This window comes from Papio anubis, chromosome 10 (assembly GCF_008728515.1).
Source record: "Papio anubis isolate 15944 chromosome 10, Panubis1.0, whole genome shotgun sequence".
Lineage (NCBI taxonomy): Eukaryota > Metazoa > Chordata > Mammalia > Primates > Cercopithecidae > Papio > Papio anubis.
The window spans coordinates 35,319,403-35,347,210 of NC_044985.1; the positions used below are offsets into that span (position 1 = coordinate 35,319,403).

At 36.3% G+C, this 27,808-nt stretch overlaps 2 protein-coding genes across 37 annotated transcripts in view; one reads left to right on the plus strand and one right to left on the minus strand.

The window, feature by feature from the left end:
- RIF1 (replication timing regulatory factor 1) overlaps window positions 1-23,608 on the plus strand; it is a 70,208-nt gene extending 46,600 nt beyond the window's left edge. For 4 of the 7 annotated variants that reach the window (XM_009182215.4, XM_003907471.5, XM_009182216.4 and 1 more), the window contains 11 exons: window positions 716-835; window positions 1,939-2,090; window positions 3,070-3,150; window positions 3,236-3,290; window positions 3,716-6,934; window positions 8,804-8,950; window positions 9,276-9,353; window positions 9,443-9,558; window positions 10,516-10,669; window positions 13,010-13,118; window positions 13,914-14,958. In XM_009182215.4, coding sequence (XP_009180479.2) covers window positions 716-835; window positions 1,939-2,090; window positions 3,070-3,150; window positions 3,236-3,290; window positions 3,716-6,934; window positions 8,804-8,950; window positions 9,276-9,353; window positions 9,443-9,558; window positions 10,516-10,669; window positions 13,010-13,118; window positions 13,914-14,128 — 4,446 coding nt within the window. In that variant the 3' untranslated portion in view covers window positions 14,129-14,958. Of the gene's footprint in view, window positions 1-715; window positions 836-1,938; window positions 2,091-3,069; window positions 3,151-3,235; window positions 3,291-3,715; window positions 6,935-8,803; window positions 8,951-9,275; window positions 9,354-9,442; window positions 9,559-10,515; window positions 10,670-13,009; window positions 13,119-13,913; window positions 15,819-22,501 lie in introns of those variants that run through there. The other 3 variants (XR_635416.4, XM_017946534.3, XM_003907472.5) reach the window with 3 other exon arrangements.
- Window positions 23,609-24,602: 994 nt separating this feature from the next.
- NEB (nebulin) overlaps window positions 24,603-27,808 on the minus strand; it is a 222,186-nt gene continuing 218,980 nt past the window's right edge. For 17 of the 30 annotated variants that reach the window (XM_031651249.1, XM_031651247.1, XM_031651248.1 and 14 more), the window contains one exon: window positions 24,714-25,180. In XM_031651249.1, coding sequence (XP_031507109.1) covers window positions 25,007-25,180 — 174 coding nt within the window. In that variant the 3' untranslated portion in view covers window positions 24,714-25,006. Of the gene's footprint in view, window positions 25,181-27,808 lie in introns of all 30 variants that reach the window. The other 13 variants (XM_021923612.2, XM_021923611.2, XM_021923610.2 and 10 more) reach the window with 1 other exon arrangement.

The window sequence follows — 27,808 nt, forward strand, 5'->3', positions numbered from 1 at the left end:
GCTGTCACATTGCATTAGGAGCAAAGTTTCTTTGGCTAATAATATTTTATTACTGCCTGAAGATCTAGGAGTTAAAGGCACTAGTACTATAGAGTTGTGAGCTGGAGTGTTCTTAGAAAACTTATTATCTGTTCAGGAGCAGCTAGGGTATAGGTAGTTTTTGTTTAGAATCTTTCAGTGAAAAAAGACTGTTAATAGCCAACTAAGTATCGCATTTGGTTTTGGCTGAAGTAAAAATTTTCTGCCAGATAACTAACAATTTAGACTTGTTAAAGAGTTCAGTGGTATTTCGTCTGTAAAATTCTGTTGAGGGGAAATATGCTCTATCATACATGCTTTATTAACCCTCAGTTGTTTAATGTTTAAAGTTCTATGGCTTTGAATATTCTCTTAGAAATATTTTCAGTTACAGCTAGAGTGTTTGAATCTAGTAATTTAATTCACTTTATGTATTTATGTGATATGTCTCATTTTCAGAATTCATAAAATTGATTGGTATTAAACAGCTAGTATAAAAGAGACACCAAAGCCATTTGCGATTATTGAATTAGACAGTGACTTTCCTTTCTTCGATTTTTATAGGATTGAATAATTAGAAAAATTTTGACATTATTTCCAATTACTATTTACTGGGCAGGAATTTTTAAAACATGAAAAGGAAAAGCAAAATATTACTGTTGTATTTAATGAAATTGTTTCGTTTTTATTAAAACAGACAGAAAATTCACAATTAAATGTGAAGATAAGTGGCATGGAGAGAAAATCGAATGGAAAAAGAGATTCATTTTTGGCACAAACAAAGAATAAAAAAGAAAATACGAAACCAGCAGCCAAAGTATGTTTTCAAAAGTATATTTAATCAAATTTTTAAAGATAAAGTATATAGTAACTTGCATACAACTTTGAAAATTGAATTGAAAAACTGTAAAAGACTAAATAAAGGTTGGGATTGCAGGGGAATTGAGAGCATTTGGTCTAGAAAGACTGCCAGGATAGCATGGTAACCTAGAAGCCTTAGGTGATGATTCCTGGTTAGGAAAGATAAGTTTCTGTGTAATGCTTAGCAATACCAGGATAGCATGGTAACCTGGAAGCCTTGGGTGATGATTCCTGGTTAGGAAAGATAAGTTTCTATGTAACTGTTACATGTAGTTATTCCAGGCAGCAGCCCCCTCGAGATGGAATGAGACAGTTATGAATAACATAGGTAGCACAAGAGGAAAATATTTTAGAACTTTTGTTTAGAATTGTTATTTCAGAACTTAATATTTTGATTAGAAATAAATAATGCCTAGATAAGACACCTATGTTAAGCTCAAATCTGAACTAAGTATCATGCTGGTTGCCAGTTAACTGACGTTTAGACAACAGTTCTCTCTTCCATGGCCTCCAGTAAAGGTTATTCTAGAATCTTGAGACCATGGCCCTGGTGAAATGAAAGAAAAGTGTTATTTTTTAAGAATACCTCTGCCACATTCTTGTAGCAGCTATAAGTAGAATTAAAGCAATGGTTCCAATGAACATTTATTAAGATAACATTGTAGTACCAAAGTTAATTGTATGTAGGGCATATTGTATTGGTGACTTTTACTTGACTAAGTCCTGCCTCAACTTGAGAGCTGCAAATATACTCTCCTCCCTCCAAATCAGTTAGTTCATTTCCATGTGTTGGCCTGACAAACGGTTTTGTCCATACTTTGTAGTTAAGCACAGACTTGCCTACTTTGTAAAGAGATTTAATATTTTCTACTTTCTCAGTACTTATTAGATGCAGAAAGAAAGTGGGGAACATTGTACTAATTTGTTATTGATCATGAGTATCATGAACTTCGTAATTACTATTGAAAAATGGTGTCATTATTAGAAGAGAGTGATAGAAATATTGGAAAATAATTTGGAAACTAAAATGTACATTTGCTTATTTTTTCAAATCTGCAGCTGAAACTTGAATCTTCATCTTTAAAAGTAAAGAATGAAATTCTTTTGGAAGAGGAAAAGTCTACTGACTTTGTGTTTATACCTCCACAAGGAAAAGATGCAAAGGAAAGAATTTTAACTGAGCATCAAAAAGAAGTTCTCAAAACAAAGCGGTTTGTAGGCCTTTTATCTTGAGTTGGGTATTTGATATTCAAGCTTAGATTTCATGCAAGAAAACTATAACTTTGTGTTTAGAACTAAAATACGTGTACTAATTTTTTTTGGAGATGGAATTTTGCTCTTTCGCCCAGACTGGAGTGCGGTGGTGCGATCTCGGCTCACTGTGAGCTTTGCCTCCTGGGTTCACGCCATTCTCCTGCCTCAGCCTCCCAAGTAGCTGGGACCACAGGCGCGTGCTACCATGCCCGGCTAATTTTTTTGTATTTTTAGTAGAGACGGGGTTTTACCATGTTAGCCAGGATGGTCTCGATATCCTGAACTTGTGATCCGCCCGCCTCGGCCTCCAAAAGTTCTGGGATTACAGGCGTGAGACACCGCACCCAGCCACATGTACTGAATTTTAATGCCAAAAATTATACTGTACATAAATGCATTTCATAATGTATAAAGCTAACCTAGTAATGTACCAAATATTTATAAACTGAATTTCTTCTCTGAGGTAGATTGGGAGGGGAAGACAGTTTGATGGAGTATCTGGGAAATACACCTTTAGGTTATGATTTTATAACAATTTAGTAGAATTGTAAGTTTCTTTTGATGTTTTGTTTTGTTTTTTTTTTTTGAGACAGAGTCTCTCTCTGTTACCCAGGCTGGAGTACAGTGGCATGATCTCTGCTCACTGCAGTCTCTGCCTCCCAGGCTCAAGTGATCCTTCCACATCAACCTCCCAAGTAGCTGGGACTACAGATGCATGCCATCATACCCAGCTAATTTTTTATTTTTTGTAGAGAGAGGATTTCGCCATGTTGCCCATGCTGGTCTTGAACTCCTGAGCTCAAGCAGCCCGCCCACCTCAACCTTCCAAAGTGCTGGGATTACAGGCGTGAGCCACCGTCCCTGGCCATAAGTTTAATTGCTAATTGTCAGGATATCATCCGGTTTTTGAAGTTACTTATATACAGTTTTTTTCAGGTGTGATATTCCTGCCATGTATAATAATCTGGATGTTTCCCAGGATACCTTATTTACTCAGTATAGTCAGGAAGAGTCTATGTAAGTACAGAAGCCATCAAACTTTTATATCTGTTTTATTCATTGTCAAATAATTATAAAAGCAATATTCTTATGTTTATTTCAGGGAAATTCCTACTTTAACCAGAAAACCAAAGGAAGATTCTAAGATGATGATTACGGTATGTTTGGCATTTCATATTTTGGGCTTTTTAGAATCACCCTTCTATTATACAGTCTATTAAACTGCTGAAATGTCTGTAGGTCTTCCATTTATTAATTTTAAGATTTATTGTAGATTTATTGTATGATTTCCTGTTAACTCCCATTCAGATACTAGCAGAATATCAGCAGACACTAGTCAGTGTGCGTGTGTGTGTGTGTGTGTGTGTGTGTAAAATAAATGTACTTGGCTTTTCTTGAATGTTTACTATTAGGAACACAAACTATTAGGTATCTACCACTAACTTTGGAATAGTTGCCATATATTATGTCAGTGACTATCTTTGGGTTACTGAAGTTTTACACTAAAGTTTTCCCAGAAAGTCAAACTCGTTTTCCAGCCATTAATCTGTGTGTGTGTGTATATATATGTATTTCTGTGCAGGAGGAGCAAATGGACAGTGACATTGTCATTCCTCAGGATGTCACGGAAGACCGTGGTACGGATGAACATCTTGAAAAGGCCTCCCTTTCAAATAATGAGTGTGGTTCTCTTGACAAAACCAGTCCAGAAATGTCGAACAGTAATAATGATGACAGAAAAAAAGCTTTAATTTCATCAAAGAAAACATCAACTGAATGTGCATCTAGTACAGAAAATTCTTTCATTGTCAGCAGTAGTTCAGTTTCTAATGCCACTGTTTCTGGAACTCCCCCATGCCCTACAAGTCGGAGGCAAACCTTTATTACTTTGGAGAAGTTTGATGGTTCAGAAAATAGACCTTTTAGTCCATCCCCCTTGAATAATATTTCATCAACTGTTACAGTGAAAAATAACCAGGAAACCATGATTAAAACAGATTTTCTACCAAAAGCAAAGCAAAGAGAAGGGACTTTTTCAAAATCTGATTCTGAAAAAATAGTGAATGGAACTAAGAGATCAAGCCGGAGAGCTGGTAAAGCTGAACAAACAGGGAATAAAAGGTCTAAGCCCTTAATAAAATCTGAGCAGGAGAAAAATACTGAGGAATCTATTGAAGGCATGGTAGTCTTAGAAAATAACCCATCTGGTTTGCTTAATCAAACAGAATGTGTGTCAGATAATCAGGTTCATCTTTCTGAATCTGTAATGGAGCATGACAATACAAAGCTTAAAGCAGCAACAATGGAAAATGCTGTATTATTGGAAACTAATACTGTTGAGGAGAGAAATGTAGAAATTAATTTGGAATCCAAAGAAAATACACCCCCAGTAGTAGTATCAACAGATCAATTGGTAAATGAGGATAGTCTGGTTCTGATAACTCCAAATCAGAAAACCCTTAGACGGTCGTCAAGGCGACGTTCAGAAGTAATAGAGTCCACCACTGAAAGCCAAGATAAAGAAAATAATCATCAAAAAAAGGAACGACGTAAGGAAGAAGAAAAACCGCTTCAGAAGAGTCCGTTGCATATAAAAGATGATGTTTTACCTAAACAAAAACTGATTTCTGAACAAACTGTACCGGAGAATTTAATTGAGAAAGGAAATAATTTACATGAGAAGACTCTTGGGGAAACCAGTGCTAATGCAGAAACTGAACAAAACAAAAAAAAGCCAGACCCTGATAGCATTAAGTCTGAGGGGGATGGTAGTCAGGATATAGATAAGTCCTCTGAGAAACTAGTCAGAGGCCGAACACGGTATCAAACAAGAAGAGCTTCTCAGGGTTTGCTTTCCAGCATTGAAAACTCAGAATCTGATAGTTCGGAGGCAAAAGAAGAAGGTTCTAGGAAGAAGAGATCTGGAAAATGGAAAAACAAAAGCAACGAAAGTGTTGACATTCAAGATCAAGAAGAGAAAGTGGTGAAACAGGAATGTATAAAAGCTGAAAATCAGTCACATGATGGTAAAGCAAGTTCCCAAGAAGACGTAAACATAAAACCTCAGATTTGTGAAAAACAAGATGAAAGTAGTACTGTAATATGTCAGGATTCTACAGTAACTTCAGATTTATTGCAAGTTCCTGATGATTTACCAAATCCATGTGAGGAAAAAAATGAAACTAGCAAATATGCTGAACATTCCTTTACAAGTCTACCTGTGCCAGAATCAAATCTAAGGACTAGAAATGCCATTAAGAGATTACATAAGCGAGACTCTTTTGATAATTGTAGTTTGGGAGAATCCTCAAAAATCGGGATATCAGATGTTTCTTCACTTTCAGAAAAAACATTTCAAACACTTGAATGCCAACACAAGAGAAGTAGGAGAGTGAGGAGATCTAAAGGTTGTGATTGCTGTGGGGAAAAATCACAGCCTCAGGAAAAGTCACTCGTTGGGTTAAAGAATACAGAAAATAATGATGTAGAGGTTAGTGAAACAAAAGAGGCAGATGCGCAAGCACCTGTAAGCACATCAGAAACTTCTCAAGCTAATCCATATTCTGAAGGACAATTTTTAGATGAACATCATAGTGTGAATTTTCATTTGGGTCTCAAAGAGGATAATGATACTATTAATGATTCATTAATTATTTCTGAAACCAAATCAAAAGAAAAGACTATGCAAGAATCTCTTCCTTCTGGAATAGTAAACTTTGGAGAGGAAACTTGTGATATGGATTCTAGTGAAGCAATGTCTCTTGAAAGCCAAGAGTCACCTAATGAAAATTTTAAAACTGTTGGCCCCTGTTTAGGTGACTCGAAAAATGTTTCACAGGAATCTTTGGAGACAAAAGAAAAACCAGAAGAAACCCCCAAAATGGAAATGAGTCTCGAGAATGTTACTGTTGAAGGAAATGCATGTAAAGTAACAGAATCCAATCTAGAGAAAGTAGAAACTATGGAATTGGATGTAGGAAATGAAGCTAGCTTCCGTGAACAAGAGACATCCAAAACTGGTATTTCTGAAGAAGCAGCAATAGAAAATAAAAGAAATGATGACTCTGAAGCAGACACAGCTAAACCGAATGCTAAAGAAGTAGCAACTGAGGAATTTAATTCAGATATTAGTCTTTCTGATAATACTACACCTGTAAAATTGAATGCTCAAACTGAGATTTCTGATCAAACAGCAGCTGGGGAACTAAATGATATGTCTGATCCACACTCATCTGAAGAAACAAATACAGAAATGAAAAATGATGAAGAAATGATGATTGGCGAGGTGAAGGCTGAAACTGGTCATGACGGTGAAACAGAGAATGAGGGCATAAATACCAAAACCCCAAAGCCTGATGAAGCTGAAACAAAAATGTTGACTGCAGAAGTGGAAAACTTGGTTCGTGACACAGTTGAAATGAGCACCGAAGAAGGACTCACTGACGCTAATAAAACTGAAACAAATACTGAATGTAGTAAATCTGAAGAAAAATTAGATAGCAATCACATGGTAATGGAAAGTGATATTTTACAGGAAGATCACCATACTTCAGAGAAAGTGGAGGAACCATCACAGTCTCTGACATCTGGAACAGCTATCTCTGAACTAATAACAGAAGACAATAATGCATCTCCTCAAAAACTAAGGGAACTTGATCCTTCACTTCTGTCAGCAAATGACAGTCCTAGTGGCATGCAGACACGCTGTGTCTGGTCTCCTTTGGCTTCTCCATCTACGAGCATTTTAAAGAGAGGACTAAAAAGATCCCAAGAAGAGGAAATCTCATCCCCTGTTAACAAGGTAAGGAGAATGAGGCTGAATATTAAGGAACCCAGTATTTGGTTGGGATATTTTGGCCATACAGTGACCTCTGGTGAATGACAAAATATTATTATATGGCCACTCATTTGATTATTTACCATAATGGTTGCTAGAGAAAAGATAGGTAGAAGAAAAGGTTTTGAAAAAAGGAGACTGAAGCTTTTTAGATAAATCTTTCATTTTACAACACTAAAGATCCTTACGCAGCTTTGCACATTGTTCACTTTTGGCAAAATTGATAAGGCTCCTAACATCTTTTCGGCTCCCAATACCATAATATGAGGAAACAGATTTAGGAATATAGGCAACACTGCCATTGATAAAGCAGATTTAACAGTTGTTGTGTGTTGAAACATTTTGCTGTTTTACATTTTACATATGTGTTCCAGACCATATCTAATTAAATCTCATGTGCCTTCATCAACTTGTAGATATGATCTTATTTATAGTTATTTATATCCCCATTTCCTCAGCTAAATTATAGATCTTTTACTTTAGAAAAGTTGGATTATAATATATATATCTGCTTTAGCTTCAGGCCCTGTGCCTTTCACATAGTTTGTTGAATGAATGAATTAAAAAGTAGGAAAAGTTAAATGTATTTACATAACTCAACTTGTCTTCTACTTAACAAAATAGATGTACTGTAAAGGTATGATGTTGGCATTCCTTAATTTTGAACTTGAACCTACTATTGATTGTAGAATACATTTTATATATACAAGCGTGCATATATAGACATGACACCTGGCTTTTTGCCTTCAACGAACATACTTTGAAAATGTTCCTTCTGCCAGGCTAGGTGGCTCACACCTGTAATCCCAGGCGTGGGATTTGGGAGGCCAGGGCGGGTGGATCACCTGAGGGTTGGGAGTTCAAGACCAGCCTGACCAACATGGAGAAACCTTGTCCCTACTAAAAAGACAAAAATTAGTTGGGCGTGGTGGCACACAGCTGTAGTTCCAGCTACTTGAGAGGCTGAGGCAGGAGAATCGCTTCAACGCAGGACACAGAGGTTGCAGTGAGCTGAGATTGTGCCACTGCGCTCCAGCCTGGCGACAGAGCAAGACTCTGTCTCAAAAAAAAAAAAAAGTTTCTTCAAAATCCCTGTTCCTGTTATTCATATGGTGTATAAACTTTGCAAGATCCACTGAAAATTCTTCTGCTGAGAATCTAGAGATTAAGTTTTTTGTTTTGTTTTGTTGCTTGCTTGCTTGTTTTTTGAGATGGAGTCTCACTCTGTCGCCCAGGCTGTAGTGCAGCGGCACGATCTCGGCTCACTGCAGCCTTCGCCTCCCACATTCAAGGGACTCTCCTGCCTCAGCCTCTTGAGTAGCTGGGATTACAGGCATGCGCCACTAAGCCCGGCTAATTTTTGTATTTTTAGTAGAGATAAGGTTTCACCATGTTGGTCAGGCTGATATTGGACTCCTGACCTGGTGATCTGCTTCCCTCGGCCTCCCGAAGTGCTGGGATTACAGGCATGAGCCACCGCACCAGGCCTATTTCTGTTTTTACATCAGTTTTCTTTGTCATCTGGTAATCCCATAAACTTACTAGAATCTAGATCATACACTTCTAACTGCCACATGTGGCTTTGTTCAGTTTTTGCTACTATACCTTTTTCACAGTCTTTGGTATTATGCAGAGACAGTTTAACATATAGAAAATTAGAATGAATTGAGGTATTGAGTTAATATGATCTGTGAAGGCAGTTGCTACGAACTGTGCAGCTTACTTTTTTCTAAACCCACGTTCTATTTTTGGGTAATCTCATAATGAAAATGTATGGTGTAATTTTTTAAAAACTTTAATTTTGTTAAGTAAAATCCTGACCTGTGTTTTCAGGTTCGCCGTGTCTCCTTTGCAGATCCAATATACCAAGCAGGATTGGCAGATGACATTGATAGACGATGCTCTATTGTTAGGTCCCATTCTTCAAATAGTTCTCCTATAGGAAAAAGTGTGAAAACTTCTCCTACTACACAATCTAAGGTAAGCTATAGGCTTTAAAATGTACATATACGTATACAGACACAGAATTACATGTGCATAATGTATCATAAAATAAACTACGTATTTGAAAAACTTCTTCCTTGGTTTGAAATATATTCTTTTGTCTGCTACACGGTAAGCAGAAAGGAAGAGAAGAGGTGGTAAGAGGCAGTAATGATCCAGCAAGTAATTGATTAGGTAGTAGATTACTCTTTTTATGTTTTTTGAAATTTTAAAGACATGATTGCAGTCTAAGTTGTAAAAATTGTAAAATTATAGTCATCTAGGGTTCTGAGTGTTTTTTTCTCTCCTTTCTTCTATCTAGCATAATACCACTTCAGCCAAAGGATTTCTGTCCCCAGGATCACGTAGCCCTAAATTTAAGAGCTCAAAGAAGTGTTTAGTAAGAAGTGCTTTAGTTTTCATGTCACTTTATATTTTCATGTTCAGTCAGTTGACCTCTGTGTAACAGCTTCTGAAATTTATTCTAAGATTTCAGAAATGGCCAAAGAGTCCATACCATGCCCAACAGAAAGTGTTTACCCAGCTTTGGTGAACTGTGTGGCACCAGTTGACATCATTTTACCTCAGATTACATCAAACATGTGGTAAGTGGTTATTTAGGCTTCTTGGTTATATTCCAAGATGCCACTTTATTTAACAAGACTGTTTGAATGCTTGGTTCTCATGTTTAGAATTGATTGGCATGTATTCCTCTCACACACATTTTATTTTTGAAATAAAAATACAACTGAGAAGGTAGGCCAGATAAGGCAATATGAGAAACATTTATCTTAATATAGTAAGATGTATGCGTAATATTTCAGGTGCTGCATTGAACCCTTATATCCATTATCTTGTTTAATCCAAATATAAACCTTATGAGGAATATATGAATATCATTTCTACTTTATAGGATGTAGTTTACAAAGATTACCACCAAAACTACATAGCTGTTAAGTCATCATGTGTAAGAAGCATGAGACTCACATACATAAAACCTGTTGATCAGGTGTTTTGTTTTGTTTCTAATTAGAAGTTTATTTCCTTGATGTTTTATGTCTTGGAAACTTAAATGCCTGCGTGTAGATTGTTCACTCTATCTTGATTAAAAGAATTGTTTTAGGTAGTTTGTGATGCCTTGAGATAGTTTCTCTGTTAATCAGGCTGCCCTGTCATGGCATAATCCCCAATAGGAGATGAAGTATTCTTAAAATTCTCTGAGGAATTTAATGATTCAATAATGTGTGTCAGACATACCAAGTCCATTTCTGATTAAAGTTGGGGAGGCGATTATGCATACTTAAGAATTATCTATTAAAGAGATGTATGTAAAGCACAAGGTACGCAATAGGCTCATTCAGTTTCCAGTACTATTGCTTATACCAGACACACACATCAGATTCGAATTTTATTTTAAATTACACATACATGTGCCTGTCTTCACTGTGGGCAAACCTCAGTTATGATTGAGCTTAAATGGAGAAATTCAACTGGATAAACCCTTGCAAATAGCATATAAGTAAAATTGTATAATTATAATTTCCTGTTTCTGTTTTGTGTAGGGCAAGAGGCCTGGGACAACTCATTAGAGCTAAGAATATAAAAACTATTGGTGATTTGAGTACTCTTACAGCATCTGAAATAAAAACTCTTCCTATCCGTTCTCCAAAAGTGTCCAATGTAAAAAAGGCTCTCAGAATATATCATGAGCAGCAGGTAAAAACTTAGATGTTAGCTACGATGTATATAAATAAATGACGTTGCAGTACAGTTACAGAAGTTTGTTAAAAGATCACTTCATAATGGCACAGGGAAATTGATTCATTTATTTTGTACTGTCTTTATGTATTGCACCTCAGATAAATGTTTAAATTGTTTTCTCTTTGAGTTCTGTTCATCCCTTTCTCTCTTTCATTTCCACCATTTGGTATTTGATTCCATGGCTGCTACTGCTATAACCTAGATGTTCAAATCCAAATATCTACCAAAACCACACAAATTTGTAGGTCACAGTATTTTGATTTTGATGCCTACCACATTTGTGACTTATTTTTCTTACTTTTCCTTTTTGTCAGTATTGTGCACTTGAACATTTTGGGTCATTGGGCATTTTTCAAGATGGTGATGAAAGCTAAGATTCTTCCCTGCTATAAAACTATACAGAATATTTTGTGTATAATTTCAGAAGGATTCAGACTACTGAAATCCATTCAGAGACCCTCTATCCATTGGCAGTACAGATTGAGTATTCCTTTGAGTATTCCTTATCTGAATTGCTTAGGGCCAGATATGTTTCGGACTTCAGCAGATTTATTTCGATTTTGGGATATTTGCATTATACAGCTACTTGTCAGTTGAGCATCCCTAATCTGGAAATCCAAAACACTCATTAGAGCATTTAGGCATCATGTCAGTGCTCAAAAAGCTTCAAATTTGGATTCCATTCCATCCAAAAAACATTCCGTTTTTGGAGTAGGCATACTCAACCTGTATCAGAAGTTTTGAATACATGAAAAATAGAGTAAGCAGTGTTCTGAATCAGAATTTCTCAGACCTGGGGTTTGCCAGCCACTGAAGACTTCTGCTGTATTCTTGAAGGTCCTTGATTTTATATTAACTTACTTGTGATCTTCTAAACGTTTGTTAACCGGTTACTCATAAGAGAGAACCAAAACTACTAGTAATTTTCTGTCTCACAGATTTAGTTTCTAAAGTATTTTCTTATTTAGTTTCCATGGGTCCTGAGAAAGTCTATGAGAATTAGGTTTTTTTACCAACTTTCCTAAGATACAGTTTACATTTTGTGAAATTCATCTACCCTATATGTACAATTAGTTTTTAATATATTCAGTTAAATAATATTCCCCATGATCTAATTTTGAGTCTTTTTTCATCACCCAAAGAAGAAACACTGACCCATTAGCTATCACTCCTCATTTCCACTGCCCAGCCAATGCCTACTTTTCCTCTATAGATTTGCCTATTCTAGGTATTTCATAAAAGTGGGGTTGTACAACTTGTGATCTTTTGTGACTGGCTTCTTTCACTTGGCATAATGTTTTCAAAGTTTATCCTCAAAAGTTTGCATTTTGAGGTTGAATAATATCCATTATATGTATATACCACATTTTGTTTATCCAGTTGACAGACATTTGGGTTGTTTCCACCATTTGCTATTACGAGTAATGCTGCTGTGTCTACAAGTTTTTATATGGATAGATGATTTCATTTCTCTTGTATATATACCCGGAAGTGGAATTGCTGAGTCATATGGTTACTGAACTTACTATTTTCAGAACGTTAACTTACTGAACTTAGTATTTTCTCAACCAGTGGTCCGTAAGTCCTAGAAACACTTAAGAAAATTGTATTTTATTTTGTTTTATTTTTTTTTTTAAAGACAGTGTCACTCTGTCACCCAGGCCAGAGTGCATGGGGGCGTGATCTCGGCCCACTGCAGCTTCCACCTCCTGGACTCAAGCAATTCTCCTGCCTCAGCCTCCCGGGTAGCTGGGATTACAGGCACCCTAATTTTTGTGTTTTTAGTAGAGATGGGGTTTCACTATGTTGGCCAGGCTGTCTGGAACTCCTGACCTCAAGTGATCTCCCCACCTCGGCCTCCCAAAGTGCTGGGATTACAGGGGTGAGCCACTGCACCCAGCCAGAAAATTGTGTTCTTAAAAAAAAAAAAAAAAAATCTGTATTTTATTTAAGCTTGGAAGTCTCTGGTATAGACTTTTTTATACCACATTCTTGAACTTGGGAAATAGAATGTAATTTTCTTAGCTGCCATGGCTATATTTCCTGAGAAAACCATTATGAAATATTATTAAATTCTAACCCTCTCTTTGAGGAAATAATTTGTAATGCTGTATTTTGTGAAGTTAGAACCTACTTTCTTAGCAGTATTAGCTCTTAATTGTGATGGGAGGTAGAACATAGGTTCATACAATATGTTTTCCAGTGTTTGTACTATTACTCCTATTAAAAGTAAATTTTAATTTGTTTTTGTTTTTGGTTTTGTTTTGCCTTTTTTCTGCTCCAACTGTAAACAAGGTGAAGACTCGTGGACTAGAAGAGATTCCAGTTTTTGATATTTCTGAAAAAACAGTAAATGGAATAGAAAATAAATCTTTGTCACCTGATGAAGAAAGACTTGCCTCAGGTATATTTTAGCAAAGTGGGATAATTTTATTTAGAAGATCAGCTGACTTTCTTGAAATATTTTGTTTTCAGTTTTAATCTAATTTGACCATGCCTTATTATTTCAACAATTATTTTGTGTTTAATGTGAAGTATGTGAAAAACTAAACGAATGGACATCAAATGTGTCTACTTGTTTTTCTTGTCAACTTCTCCATCAAGGTCTCAAGGATATAAACTATATACTTCTAGTCATATTAATAAATGAAGTAGTCTACCCATTTTTAAATTTCTTTAATAGCACAGAATAATCTATGAGAATAGCACAGAATAATAAACTGTGGTAGGCTGGGCATGGTGGCTCATGCCTGTAATCCCAGCACTTTGGGAGGCCAAGGTGGGTGGTTCGCTTGAGGTCAGGAGTTTGAGACCACCCTCAGCAACATGATGAAACCCCGTCCCTCCTGAAAATACAAAAATTAGCGTGGTGGTGCACGCCAGTAATTACAGCTACTTGGGAGGCTGAGGTGGGAGAATGGATTGAACCCAGGAGGCAGAGGCTGCAGTGAGCCGAGATTACACCACTGCACTCCAGCCTGGGCAATAGAATGAGGCTCTATCTCATAATAATAATAAGAATGATAATAAGCAGCAGCTATGGTAGATTTTTTTTTGTCCACTTGTCCTCATGAAGAGTGAGGTACCTAAGCCTGCGCTTTCAATTTGAAACCTAGGCACTTGGACTAACTTAAAAGATCATGTAAATAATTTAGTTTTTGTCTGGTATAGATTTAGTTGTGCTTTTTTTCTCTTTTAGATATAATTGATCCTGTTCCGTTAGAAACTCCATTATCCAAAAATCTTGTGGCACAGATTAGTGCTCTTGCTCTTCAGCTGGATTCAGAAGATCTTCATAATTATTCAGGAAGCCAACTATTCGAAATGCATGAGAAACTAAGTAGTATGGCAAACTGTATAATAAAAAATCTACAGTCACGTTGGAGATCACCATCCCATGAAAATTCTATTTAGTATTTTAAGATAAAATTGAAGGTTTTTTTTAAACATCACTGGATTTCTTGATTGAGGAAACAAGTTCTGAAATAATAGCACAATTTCAAAGAAGAGACTGTTTGCAAAGTTGATAACATTTCAAACCCTGAAGGACAGTGGCTTATTGTGTAAGTTCAATTTTGTAAGTTCATTATGTAAGATCTTTTTTTTCATGTAATGTATTTTCTTGGCTGCTACGTGTGGTTTTTCAGGAAACTTAATGATCTGAGATGTGAAAGCAAAACTGGTAATAGAACTATACAGTTTATTTCATACTTTCTTAAACCTGTGCATATTCTGGTGAAACATGTTAAAATACTTTAAGTAAAATTGAATATTTTTCTTTGAGTTTTTGCTGAACTGATAAAGGTATTTATACTTTCGTTTGTTTGTTTAATTCATGTTTGTTGGGCCTGAGGTTTAGGAAGTTTGTTTTTGGTTAAAAACCTCAAATGAAATACGAAAGAATTGAAACTTTTCCTGCATATGTCAACTTTGGACAGCTTTCAAGAAAAATGAGAAAAGTTGCAACTTCTGGGGGTTAAAATATTAATACAGAATTTACTAAGATTTTATTCATTTGCATTAGCAAATATTCGTGCAGCAGCAGTTGACTGTGAAAATTTATTCTTATGAGACGTATAGTATTGATTTTTAAATGCATGATTGTACATTATGTATAGATGACAATGTTTTTAATTTATAAATTTCATTCTTCGTTAACTGCATGGGTTTTTCTGCAGCTTATTGTGAATACCTTGGTTCTGTTCAATAGAAACATTTTGTATATATTAAATACTGAAATATCAGTATGGACGGTAGAAGTGCTTCATGGACTTGTTGCACATATTTGTAGGATTCTGTATCTGCAAATACAACAACAATAGTTTTGTACTTAGTTAACAGTCTTAGTTAAAACATGAATTTATTTTTTAAAAGTATCCAGTATAAGTAAAATTATAGAAATAAGGAAATGTTACACAACAACTTTGCTGTTCCTACCCTTACCTTCTTACTACTTTTGGTTTGGAAGAGGGTATCAGCCACTAGAAAGTGTGCCTCCTTACATTTCTTAAAGGAAAGTTAGTTTCAGTATTTCACAGCAAGTTGGACTGTACGAAATCTAGAGTTGATCTGCTTTTTAAACCTTCATCTAAAAGCAAACTTGGAAGAAATTTGAAACTGTTGTTTTTAATATGTGTCTGTTTTGCCTAGGTTTTCTTTCTTTAAATAGGTATGTAATTAAAACCTTTGTAAATTTTGCCAACTAATATTAGTGCCTGACTTCCCATATTTGTTTCATCTTTTTAAACTGACAATACATCTCACTTGTTCTCTGAATAGAATGAGTGAGTGATCCCAGTTTTCACGTTTTATTCAGAAGCTAATCCCTACTTAGCAAGGCACACATTCTACAGCAAGTCATAGAAAGTTTAATCCTTGTGCCTAGTTAGCTCTCCTGTATTCAGGGATCTCTGTAAAACTTTGTGTCTTTTTTCATCAGCCCCTATAAAAGTTGGTGTCTTTTTTCATCATCATAAATTCATCATAACCACAGATATTTTTGGGTCTAAATAAGATATTCATATACCAAGGATGGTTTTATAAAGAATTCTGGGATCATTGAATTAAGGATTGTGGCTTAAAGTAAACTAGAGAAAAATACTAATTTCTTTAGAAGGAATTATTATGATTTACATTTTACATCATTTATTTCCCAAATTATATTTAACAGTAAAGAGGTGCACATGAGTTTTTAGCAAACAGGTATGAATAAACAGGTATGTATATGTGTTTGGGGCATAGGGGAGCAGGTTACGTTCCTAACACACTTCAGAATTAAAATTAGCTCGTTTCATGACTATGTGCCTTAACATTTGTGTGAACTAAACTTGCTGATTGAATGAAATTCTTGGGAAGCCGAACAGTAATAGCAGAAAATGTGACCAAGTGAGTATCATGTACTTAAATCACTGAATTTTATGTAAGCACAAGCATTAATTTTAAAAACATTGTAGTTTAATAAGGTTGCATTTTAAGTATTTGGGAGCAAAGACAAGCATGCTGAATCTTCATTTTGCTATGGCTATAAGCATATATTTTTGGCAACTAACTTGCAGTATTCTTGCCTTAAAATTTCCTGCAAATTTCCCCCTTAGTAATTCCCAAATAGCAAAACATTAATATTCCATGATTAGCTCCACTGTGTTCTCACTATTAAAATGGAATTCGTTTTTTCAAATCTTTTCTAATGGTTAATAAAACAAATGTCAGATAATAATAAGAACACTCAAATGTGGTGTCTTAATTGTCTTATACATATTTAAGAAGAAAAAACTAGTGGCATACAGGAGTGTAGTGTAGTATCTTTTTGTTGGTTTTTTTTTTTTTTTTTTTGAGAGAGTCTCACTCTGTCACCCAGGCTGGAGTGCATCTCGGCTCACTGCAAGCTCTGCCTCCCAGGTTCACGCCATTCTCCTGCCTCAGCCTGCTGAGTAGCTGGGACTACAGGTGCCCGCCGCCACACCCAGCTAATTTTTTGTATTTTTAGTAGAGAGCGGTTCACTGTTAGCCAGGATGGTCTTGATCTGATGTCGTGATCTGCCTGCCTTGGCTTCCCAAAGTGCTGGGATTACAGGTGTGAGCGTCCACGCCCGGCCATTTTCTTTTTTTTGAGATGGAGTTCCGCCCTTGCTGCCTAGGCTGGAGTGCACTGGTGCGATCTCGGCTCACTGCATCCTCCACCTCTTGGGTTCAAGCGATTCTCCTGCCTCAGCCTCCCGAGTAGCTGGGATTACAGGCGCCTGCCACCACAACCGGATTTTTGTATTTTTAGTAGAGATGGGGTTTCACCATATCAGCCAGGTTGGTCTCGGACTTCTAACCTCAAGATGATCCACCTGCCTCAGCCTCCTAAAGTGCTGGAATTACAGGTGTGAGCCACCGCTCCTGGCCCATCATTTTTATATGTATGAAATCTATTTTGAATTTTAGAGTAGATTTAAATTTTCAGTATTTCAGTGACATCATCATTAAAACTGCTTTGCCACTTGTACAAGTTTGAAAACCGTTGTTGAATCATATGTTGCTTTACTCTAATTTCAGATAGTTAAAGGTTGAATCAGGTTAAATAATGCTATTGGATAATACAGTCAAAAACAGGATTTAAACCTGAACATTAAAAGCAGGATTGAAGGCGGGGCAGGTGGATCACTTGGGTCCAGGAGTTCAAAACTGACCTGGCCAATGGGTCGAAATCCTGTCTCTACAAAAAATACAAAGATCAACCAGGCATGTTTGTGCACACTTGTAATCTCAGCTACTCAGGAGACTGAGACATGAGAATTGCTTGCACCTATTAGGCAGAGGTTGCAGTGAGCCGAGATCATGCCGTTGCGTGACAGAGCAAGTCTCTGTCTTGCCAAAAAAAAAAAAAAAATTTAATTCTAACATTGCCCATGGATTTTTTTTTTCTGTACAGCTTGAAGATAAGATAGTCAAAGACTCTGTTACAATTTAAACATCATAAAAATGTGAAGAGTAAGTTGTGAGTCAACAAACAAAATTAGAGGAAATGGTGGGGATCATGAATATATAAGTGAAGTTTTATTTTTTATTTTTTATTTTTATTATACTTTAAGTTCTGGGTTACATGTGCACAACGTGCAGGTTTGTTACATATGTATACATGTGCCATGTTGGTGTGCTGCACCCATCAACTCGTCATTTACATCAGGTATAACTCCCAATGCCATCCCTCCCCCCTCCCCCCCCCCGAAGTTTTATTTTTTAAGGTAAAGGAATGAGAATAGAGTAATTGCTTTTTTAAAAAAAAGTATAAATGAGTTAATTTTTTTCTTCCAACTTTGACTTTAATTCAGTAAGAAAGGCCTAGGTTTAATCTCATATTCTTCATAATTGATTTTTCCAGAAGTTAATTTGTCATTCAGCCTAGGAGGCTATAAAACAGCAGTTAGTTGGCATTATTAGACTAAAACGTGGGTGTGGGGAGGAGACTGTTTCCTCATTACTGCAACCCATGTCTATCTTATTCCTAAGCCATTAGAAAGACCTTGTCCTTTGTATAGAAACATTAGAGTGAGGTTTTGATTTCTAACATAGCGCTTCTTAAACTTGGATGTGCATATGAACAAGCCGATTCTGATTCAGTAGATCTGCAGTGGGCCTCGTGAGTCTTTTTAAACACAGTCCCAGGTGATTCATACAGATGCCTGTGAACTGCACTGGTAGATGGGCCTAAGAAGCTTCAGGCTGTGTATTAGGTTTTGGTAACCCAAGCAGGTTCAAGTCCTTTTATAACTCCGTCAATTTTATGAATTGGGGATATAGACTGGTTTTGAAGTCTTAAAAGTTCAAACATTTTAAGAAAGTTAAGCATCATCTTGCTTCTTTATTAAGAGCCTTTTTAAAATATGGACGATTTATTTTTTAAATAGGCAGACTTTAATAATTTCATGTTATAAAGAATCTTATTGATAAGGCAAATTAGACAAAAGTATTTTCTCATGAGTATTTGTGGGTTATGTTTTTATTAACATAAAAGTTGATTTCTAAGTATTAGAATATATTTAGTCTCTAAATAAATCTTGCCTTCTATTATGGGTCATTATTTTATTAATAAACATGGAAAATCGACACTACCCCTAATATTAATCTGGCTGTTAAATTTAGTAGTGCTGTAATGAAGAAGTCCGTCTAGCAGATACGCCCTGTCATTATACTGCAGGCCTCTAGTCACTTAATTTTCTGTTATATTCTGTGGTTGAAAATTACTGTTTCATTATAAAGTTAAATTTGCAAGAGTTGACTGATTTGATTCTTGAAAAGTGAGCTTTTCTTGGAATTCTGTTAAGGTGTTAGATTTTCCTCACATATTTAAATAATCTGTAAGAACTACCCTGAAAGCACTAAGGAAAATGTAGCCGAAAGTTAAGTAATAGGTTTTAAAAATTTGTTTATCAAAATTTATTGATAGTTTGATCTGTAAAGCAAATTGGGTTTCGTGCTTTCTGATGTCCAGTTAGTAAATCTGTTATGTGCCAGGCTTTACATATTGCTCTTTGCAAGTAGCTATTAAAATGTAAGTCATTGAAGTTTGAAGATCTATAAATATTTAATATAGTAGTCTAAACAGTTGTGAGAATTTACTCAGTTCTGAAATAGAATGTTAAATTTTCCAGTGTGGTCCTAATCATGTTTTTCTTTACATACTAAGCCTTTCTTTCTCCAAAGAACCGTTAAAACCAAATATGACATGGTAAGCTCTAAATACCATTGGAATAAAAGATCACCCTTCATCTTACCCAAAAAATTGAAGACAATATTTTCCATTGTTGATGTCACAAGTAAGAAAAAAACTAACTTTTGTACTCTACTTGAAGCAGAGGGAATATTTTTGGCCACAGTGTGCCAATTTATAATTGTAGATAAAGCTAAATTTACTGGACAGGAAGCTTATATGCTGATAGAAATTGATGCACTGAGAAGTGATGAGTTGAAGAGAATGGAAAAGGCAGATTGAGCTGGAATTTTAATGCATAGTCCATTTAGTAGAGAGACAACCTGTCCTGTATACTCATATGTACTTCAGGAATAACTGATAGCCTATAGTCTCTGAGAGCTGTTCTGTACATAGCACAGTATTATAATTGATGTTCATAAATACCCTGAGGGATTATGTTAAAATACAGTATTACTCCCCCAAAAGCAGTAAATTAATAAGTATTTCCAACAAAAGGCAGCTTTGTTTCTTAAACAGATAACAACATATAACTAGGAAGATCACCTTGAAAATAAAGTATCATGGAACTGAAAATAGAGTATGGTGTAACAATTATTTTGATACATTATTTAATAACAAGTGTCTAAAGAATTTTTTATTTTTATAGAATAGGAGGTTTCCAAAAGAAAACAGAATTAAGAGCAAAATTGGTTTTGAATATAGAAACTGAAGGATGGCAATCTTAACTTCTAAGGTTTTTACAGAGCACAGATTGGCAAATGGTAGCATGCCACCTGTTTTTTATACTACCTGTGAGCTGAGACTGGTTTTTACATTTTTTAATGGTTAAAAAAGTCAAAAGAAAGAGGATATTTTGTGACACATGAAAACAAATTAAAATTTCAGTATCCAGAAATAAAGTGTTATTGGAACAGCTGTGCTTATTTATGTATTGTCTTTAGTTGCTTTCCTACTACGGTGGCTGAGTTTAGTAGTATAACAGTCTGTATGGCTTCCAACAGTCAAAATACTGTCTGGCCTTTTTTAAAAGAGTTTATCGATCCCTTTTATGGGGGAAGGTTTTGCTCATACATGGCATGTTAGTCAATTTAGTTATTTGCTTCTAGCTGGCAGAGTGAGGTCTTGAATACTTACATATTTCTATTACCCCTGTATTTTCCAAAATGGCTTCTCCTGATTTTACTTATGTGTTTTACTGTTGCTCAAATTACACAGATACTAGGAAACACTAGTACTTTAAAAGTAAACTTCTTTTTTCTACTTAAACTCTCAAACTATAGTTAGTATTTACCATGATGTTAAGGGATTTTGATGGTCTGTGAATTATCAGTTGCTTTCTGCACTACCTCCTGTGGATAGACCTGACTGATAGCACTTAGAAAAAGACTGATAGACGCCAAATCAGTCATTTATTAACCCTATAATATTGTTGTCCCCATCATTTGGTAAACTGTAAGAGAGCTTAGTTTTACATTCACGAAGTATTTATATTTGATAAGTCTTAAAAATGAATTAAGTTGAAACCTAACAGAGGTACTTGTTAATTACTCAGTTACCCGCAAATAATGGAAATAATGGTGCAGTCAGTTTTATTTGATTGTGTAATGCTTTATACTAGGGGTCCCAAACTCCTGGGTGGCATTAGATTCTGACAGGAGCATGAACCCCATTGTGAACTGCACATGCAAGATCTAGATTGTGCGCTCATGAGAATCTAATACCTGATGATCTGAGGTGGAACAGTTTCATCCTGAAACCGTCTCCTCCAACACCTCTCTCTGTGGAAATTGGAACACCTCTGTCTGTGGAAATTGTCTTCCACGAAACTCGTCCTTATTGCCAGAAAGGTTAGGGGACCACTGCTTTATACAGTGTTTGAAGCAGGCACACTTACAGTTACTATTTCTGGTTCTTTATGACTCTTGAGGGGGGCAGAATCTATGTTTGATTCACAATAAAACTTTTCATGAATCATTGAGGGTTAACTGTTATCACTTGCCAATGGAAACTGGATATTGAAACATTTTTTAAGAAATGCACTTTTACCTGAAATAAAACTATGAAAACTAAACTCTGGTACTTGTTTTTGTTGGCTACATTTTGGTTTTTTGTTTTGTTTTAGTGAGATCTGATATGAGTATGAATAGCTTAATTCAAATACCACAAAATGTACATTATATTTATCTACAAACATGAACCATTGCTTTTCCTTTTCCCCTTTTATGGCCTGCTTTTTAACCACAGATTTTCTGATTTATGCATAGTTTTATGGGTTCCACTGGTTTCTAAATCCAGAGATGGTGGGTTTTTTTCGTTGTTAATGAGTTCAGTTTTTCATTGAACTTGTTACAAGAGAGGTTTCGTCAAATAAGGGCTGAGTAGATGCAGGCAAGCTTGGAGAGAGGGAGTCCACATGGTTTGGGTGAGAGCAGAGCTGACGCTGCCAGGCCTAGTCACCAGATGAAGTAAATGCCTCACCCCAACGTGACCTTAGCTTCCTCTGCAGAACCAAGCAACTTGGTGCAGCCGAAGAAAAGCTCCATAGTTTTAAGGAAAAAAAAAAAAACCCACCACAACAATTAGGTAAACAGTGATGTTGAAAGATACTGTATTAGTTTCCTGGGGCTGCTGTAACAGTACCGCAAACCTAGTGAGTTAACAAATGTATTGTCTCAGTTTTGAATAGTAGAGGTCTGAGATACGGTATCAGCACGGTTTGTTCCTTCTAAGGACCATGTGGAAGTATCTGTCCCATACCTCTCCCCAGCTAGCTTTCTGGGTGGTTTGCTGGCCATTTTAGGCAGGTAGAGGTATTTTCCCAATCTCCCATCTTCATATGACTTTCTCCCTGTGTGCCTGTGTATTTGTCCAAATTTCCCTTGTATCAGGATAGCAAGGCTGTTGGATTAGGGCCTCATCTGAATTAACAGCATCTGCAAGGATCCTATTTCCAAGGTCACATTCTGAGGCCTTGGGGTTAGGACTTACCATGAATTTGGGGGTGGGAGGGTGGGACACAATACAGTTCATACATTTGAGTGAGATTTGGTTGAGATGTAACCCGTAGACCTAATTTCTCCCTTTTATAGTTTCTTGAAGATGGCTCTTTGCAGCCTACGTGGTAGTGGAGATATATTCAAAGGACTTCCCTAGTATCGTTGGACCAACAAGCACAAGCAGATGGCAGGAAGATTAGAACATTGGATATTGATTGCCAGTTTTTAAGGTGTGTTAATTTTCTTGTGATTAATGTTTTAAGAGTCCTTTGTAAGATACACACTGAAAGGTGACTATAATAAGATTAACTATAAGGAAATTATAAGGTAATGGGAGGAGTGCATTGGTTGGGTGGAGAAGAAACAAGGTTAACCTTGAGTTGATAATTTTTGAGGCTACTTGGTGGATTCTCTACTTTTATACATATAGTCATCCCTCAATATCCATGGCGTATTGGTTTCAGGACCACCCCCACCTTATGAATGTTAAAAAAAATCCCTAGTATAAAATGACCTAATATTTGCATATAACCTATGCACATCCTCCCATATACTTTAAATCAGGGTTCCCCAACCCATGGGCTGTGGAATGGTACCGATCCATGGCCTGTTAGGAAACAAGACTGTACAGTAGGAGGTTGAGTGGCCGGTGAGCACGCATTATCACCTGAGCTCTGCCTCGTGTCAACTCAGTGGCCACATTAAATTCTTCATGAACTGTACATGTGAGGGATCTAGGTTTGTGCTCCTTATGAGAATCTAACACCTGATCTGAGGTGGAACAGTTTCATTCCCCACCCTTCCCTGTTGTGTGGAAAAATTGTTTTCCACGAAACCGGTCCCTAGTGCCAGAAAGGCTGCGGACCTGTGCTTTAAATCATCTCTTGATTATAATACCTAATACTATGTAAGTGTATGTAAATATGTTATGCTGTATTCTTTGAGGATTAATCACAAGAAAAGAGTTCAGCTCTTCAGTACAGATGTGACCATCTTTTTTCTGAATATTTTTGATTCATGGTTGGTTGAATCTGTGGATGTGAACCCGAGGATCTTGGAAAGTCAGCTGCATGTTGAACATTTTCCAGGCTTTAAAGAAAAATCTATAAGAGACAAAAGTTCTGTTTTTGCAATAGCAACTGCAAAGTGTGCCTTGGCAAACCGATAAAGTAAATAGGAAATTTAAAACTAAACCAGCCAGGCCAGGTCCAGTGGCTCAGGCCTGTAATCCCAGCACTTTGGGAGGCTGAGGTAGGTGCATCCTCTGAAGTCAGGAGTTCAAGACCAGTCTGGCCAATATGGCAAAACCCTGTCTCTACTAAAAATACAAACAACCTGTAGTGGTGGTGCACACCCAGTAGTCAGCTACTTAGGAGGCTGAGACACGAGAATCGCTTGAACCCAGGAGGGAGAGGCTGCAGTGAGCAGAGATTGGGCCACTACACTCCAGCCTGGGCAACAGAGCGAGACTCTGTCTCCAAACAAAAAAATGGCTCATTGTAATGGAGATAGCATATACTTTAGTATTCTAAAAGTTTGGGAGTTGGAAATCACAATAGAATTGTTGCCTAACTTGCATTTTTATCCAGTTTAAGGCAAGATGGAAGACTTGGGAGCAGGAGAGTAGCAATCTCTGGCACCATTTGGATGGTTAGGCATAATCTGCCTTTTCTTGGGTCTGTAAATTCCCTGAGGGCACCAGCTGTCTCTTGTTCTTCACTTGAGCTTCAGCATCTAACCTAGTGCCTGGCATACAGGTGTATGTTGGTCATTCGCAAGTGAGTGCGCTCTTTGTAAGAGCATTTGCTCCCTGTGAGTCTCAGACACATTAAGAAGCTTGAGACAGCATTGCTGCGCCTGTAAAGTTACAGGGACTTATCTGCCTTCTGGGAAGAACAGTCTTAAACATTAAGCCATTATGGTTGCTTCATCCCTTTGCCTTTGCCACATGCTGCCATCCTACTGGATGCAGATGGGAAGCCCTGAAGTTTAGGATTGGAGTCCACAGGTGTTCTTAAAACTGTAAGAGAAGCTTGTTGAATGCAAGTATAGATCAAGTTTTGAGAATGTCTACTCTTATGCATAACATTTTTAAAATTTAGATAATTTTTTAGTAATTTTGTGTAGAATTTGCTTCATTGAATTTTTATAGATATTAAAACCATTAAAAATAATGCTCATTCCATCCACAGAGTGTTGCAGAATTAGAAGTTTTATTAGTTGCTAGTTTGTATTGATTGTAAGTTTATAATTTCAGAACTGAATAATAAGCATTATCAATCAGTAAGCAAGGAAAAAGTGAACATCTCTGCTATTTTTCCTTTAATGTGTTTGGCATATTCAAAATCCCTGTTTTAGAAAAGAAATAATGTTAAAACATGTTTATAATGGAGAAAGATGCTAGGCACAGAAATAATATTGCAGAAGCTTTTAAAATGTCTATTCTGCAACTTATTTTAAAACCCAAAGGTAAAAGGATGGTACTACCATAAATCACATTGACACAGAAAAACCATAGGCAGCTTGAGAAATTAGGTAACAGTGGAGAGTCTAGTAGGATCTGTAGGTCCTGCAGACAAGTGTGATGCTTTGAAATGCCTAAATAGCTTCAACGTAGTTGGCTGGGAGCATTCCGGTCCTGCCAGTCCTCTGCACAGTGCCATACATCCAACCTTCATCAATAGCTTGAACATTTATGATGGCATCTCCATCCTTGAAAGACACCTCATCTGCATCAGCAGCCATATAGTCATACATGGCACGGAAGATTTTCTATTCGTGGGGATGGAAAAAGGGGAAATATTATAGGTTGGATTTGCAACAGCACACATCTATTTGTGAGATGTCTCAGGACTGACTTCACAAACTTAAGTTGAATGAAAGAGAATGTGCAACCATCAGCAAAGTAAAAGGAACCCACAAAATAGGAAATACTTGCAATCATATATCTGATAGACAATATCTAGAACATATGAAGAACTCCTACAACTCAATGCCTTCCCCCACCAAAAGAGGCAAAGGATATGAATAGACATTTCTCCAAAAAAGATAGACAAATAGCCAAAAAGCACACAAAAGGATGCTCAAAATTAGTCATCTAGAAAATGCAAATTATTAAAACCACAATGAGGTACCCCTTCACACATGCCAGAATGGTGATGATAAAAAAGACAATAACAGATGTTAGAGGGGATGTAGAGAAATTGGGTCCTTCATAAACCACTGTGGGAGTGGAAAAAGAGTGCATCCAACTTGGAAAAGAATTTGGCAGTTACCACATGTTAAATACAGCATTACCCTATAGCCCAGCAGATTCCACTCCTAGGTGTATACCCAAGAAGAATGAAGACATAGGTCTGCACAATAATTTGTACATCCATGTCCATAGCAGCATTACTCTTAATAGTCAAAAAGTGGAAACAACTTAAATGCCCACTAACTGATGAATGCATAAGCAAGATGTGGTATATCCATACAGATCTATTATTGGGTAGTAACAATAAAGTACTAATACATGATACAACATGGATGAACTTCAAAAGTAAAGGAAGCCATGCACCAAAGTCAGTATATGTATGGTTTTATTTATATGAAATGTCTTGGGTAGCCAAATAATATAGTGACAGGAAATGGATACCTGGGATTGGATGGAGCAGAAAGGGATAAGTTGGGGATGGAGAATGAATGCCAGTGGGCACCAGCATTTGTTTGTTTTTAATTCACCAGAAGAGTTTTGAATACACAGTTTTTTTTATGGTGATGAAAACATTCTAAAATTAGATTATGGTGATGGTTGAAAAAAACTAAAAAAAAAAATCATTGAATTGTACACTTTAAAGTATGAACTTCATACTAAGTTATGTATCCATAAAATTGTGTGTGCGCAAACGTGCGTGTGTGTGTACTGACAGAAAAGAGAATATGCTGCTACTTTTATTTATGGCCTTTTTCTACCTTTTGAAGAGGTCAATCTTGTATTTTAGAGAAGAATTTGAAAACCCATAGCACTATTGCATGTCATCTTTCACTCTAGGAATTTGGGAGCATACCGGTAGTAAAAGTTTCTCAAAGCTATCCTCCACAGTGTTAAAATTGTAATAATTTGGAGGTATATAATAATTGATAATATCAAAAGTTTCTTCCTAGGAGCAGCCACTGTAGTTAGTAGTTTTGGATATAACCTATATGGGTTTTTGTTTTTTGCATTCTGAAAATACACATGCATATATTCAAATTCACAAATAGATTTCCTTTCCCCTTTGCATAAGTGGAACGTTACTATAAATAATACTGTGATTTGTTCTTTCCATTTAATATAGCTTGGAAGTCTTTCCATATAAATATAGCTGTGTCTTACCCTTTTTGACTGCTGCAGAGAATTTCACATTTTAGTAAGATCACGAATTATTCAGCCATTTTCATTTTTCTGGGCATTTAGTTGTCACCATTTTTTCTTACGCTATAATGAGCATCTTAGCATTTATCTTTGGGCAAATAATTTCTGAAGAAAAAGCTTTTAAAGGTGAAAGTTTTAGGTCAAATGGTATATATGTTTAAATGTACATATATATATATATATGTATATATAAAAATAATTTTACAAATAGAGATGGGGTTTTGCCTTGTTGCTTAGGCTGCTCTTAAACTCCTGGACTCAAGCCGTCCTCCCACCCCAGCCTCCTAAAGTGCTGGGATTACAGGCGTGAGCCACCATTCCTGACCTAATTTTTAAAGTTTGCTATTAAAATGTTTGAATATGATACAATATGATCATATTTGATTCAATTCGATACTTTGTATTATATACTTTATTATTTTTTATATTCCTGGTTACTAGCACTTTTATTTTATATTCCTGATTACTAGTGAACATCTTTTTTTGTTGGCCATTTTTATTTATTTTGCCATAAATTATCTATTCTTAGTCTTCCAAATCCTATTTTGAGGGTGAGGGGAATTATTAGTGAATTTTAGAGTGCTTTATTCTTTTTCAATATTAATATTTTTGTTATATATTCTGTAAATGTTTTCTCCCAGTCTGATATGTTTGTATTTGTTATGGAAACATTTAAAATTTTATGATCAAATTGGTCAGGCTTTTATACTTCTAGACTTTGGAATTTGCCTAGGAAGGCTTTCCCCATTATATTTTAAAATTATTGTGGCCGGGCTAAGTGGCTGATGGCTGTAATCCCAGCATTTTGGGAGACCAAAGCAGGCAGAGGGCTTGAGCCCAGGAGTTCGAGACCAGTCTGGGCAACATAATGAGCCTCTACCAAAAAAAAAAAAAAGAAATTAGCCTGGCATGGCATACATGCCTGTCGTCCTAGCTATTCTGGAGGCTGAGGCTGGGGGATTGCTTAAGTCCATGAAGTCGAGACTGCAGTGAGCTGTGATCGT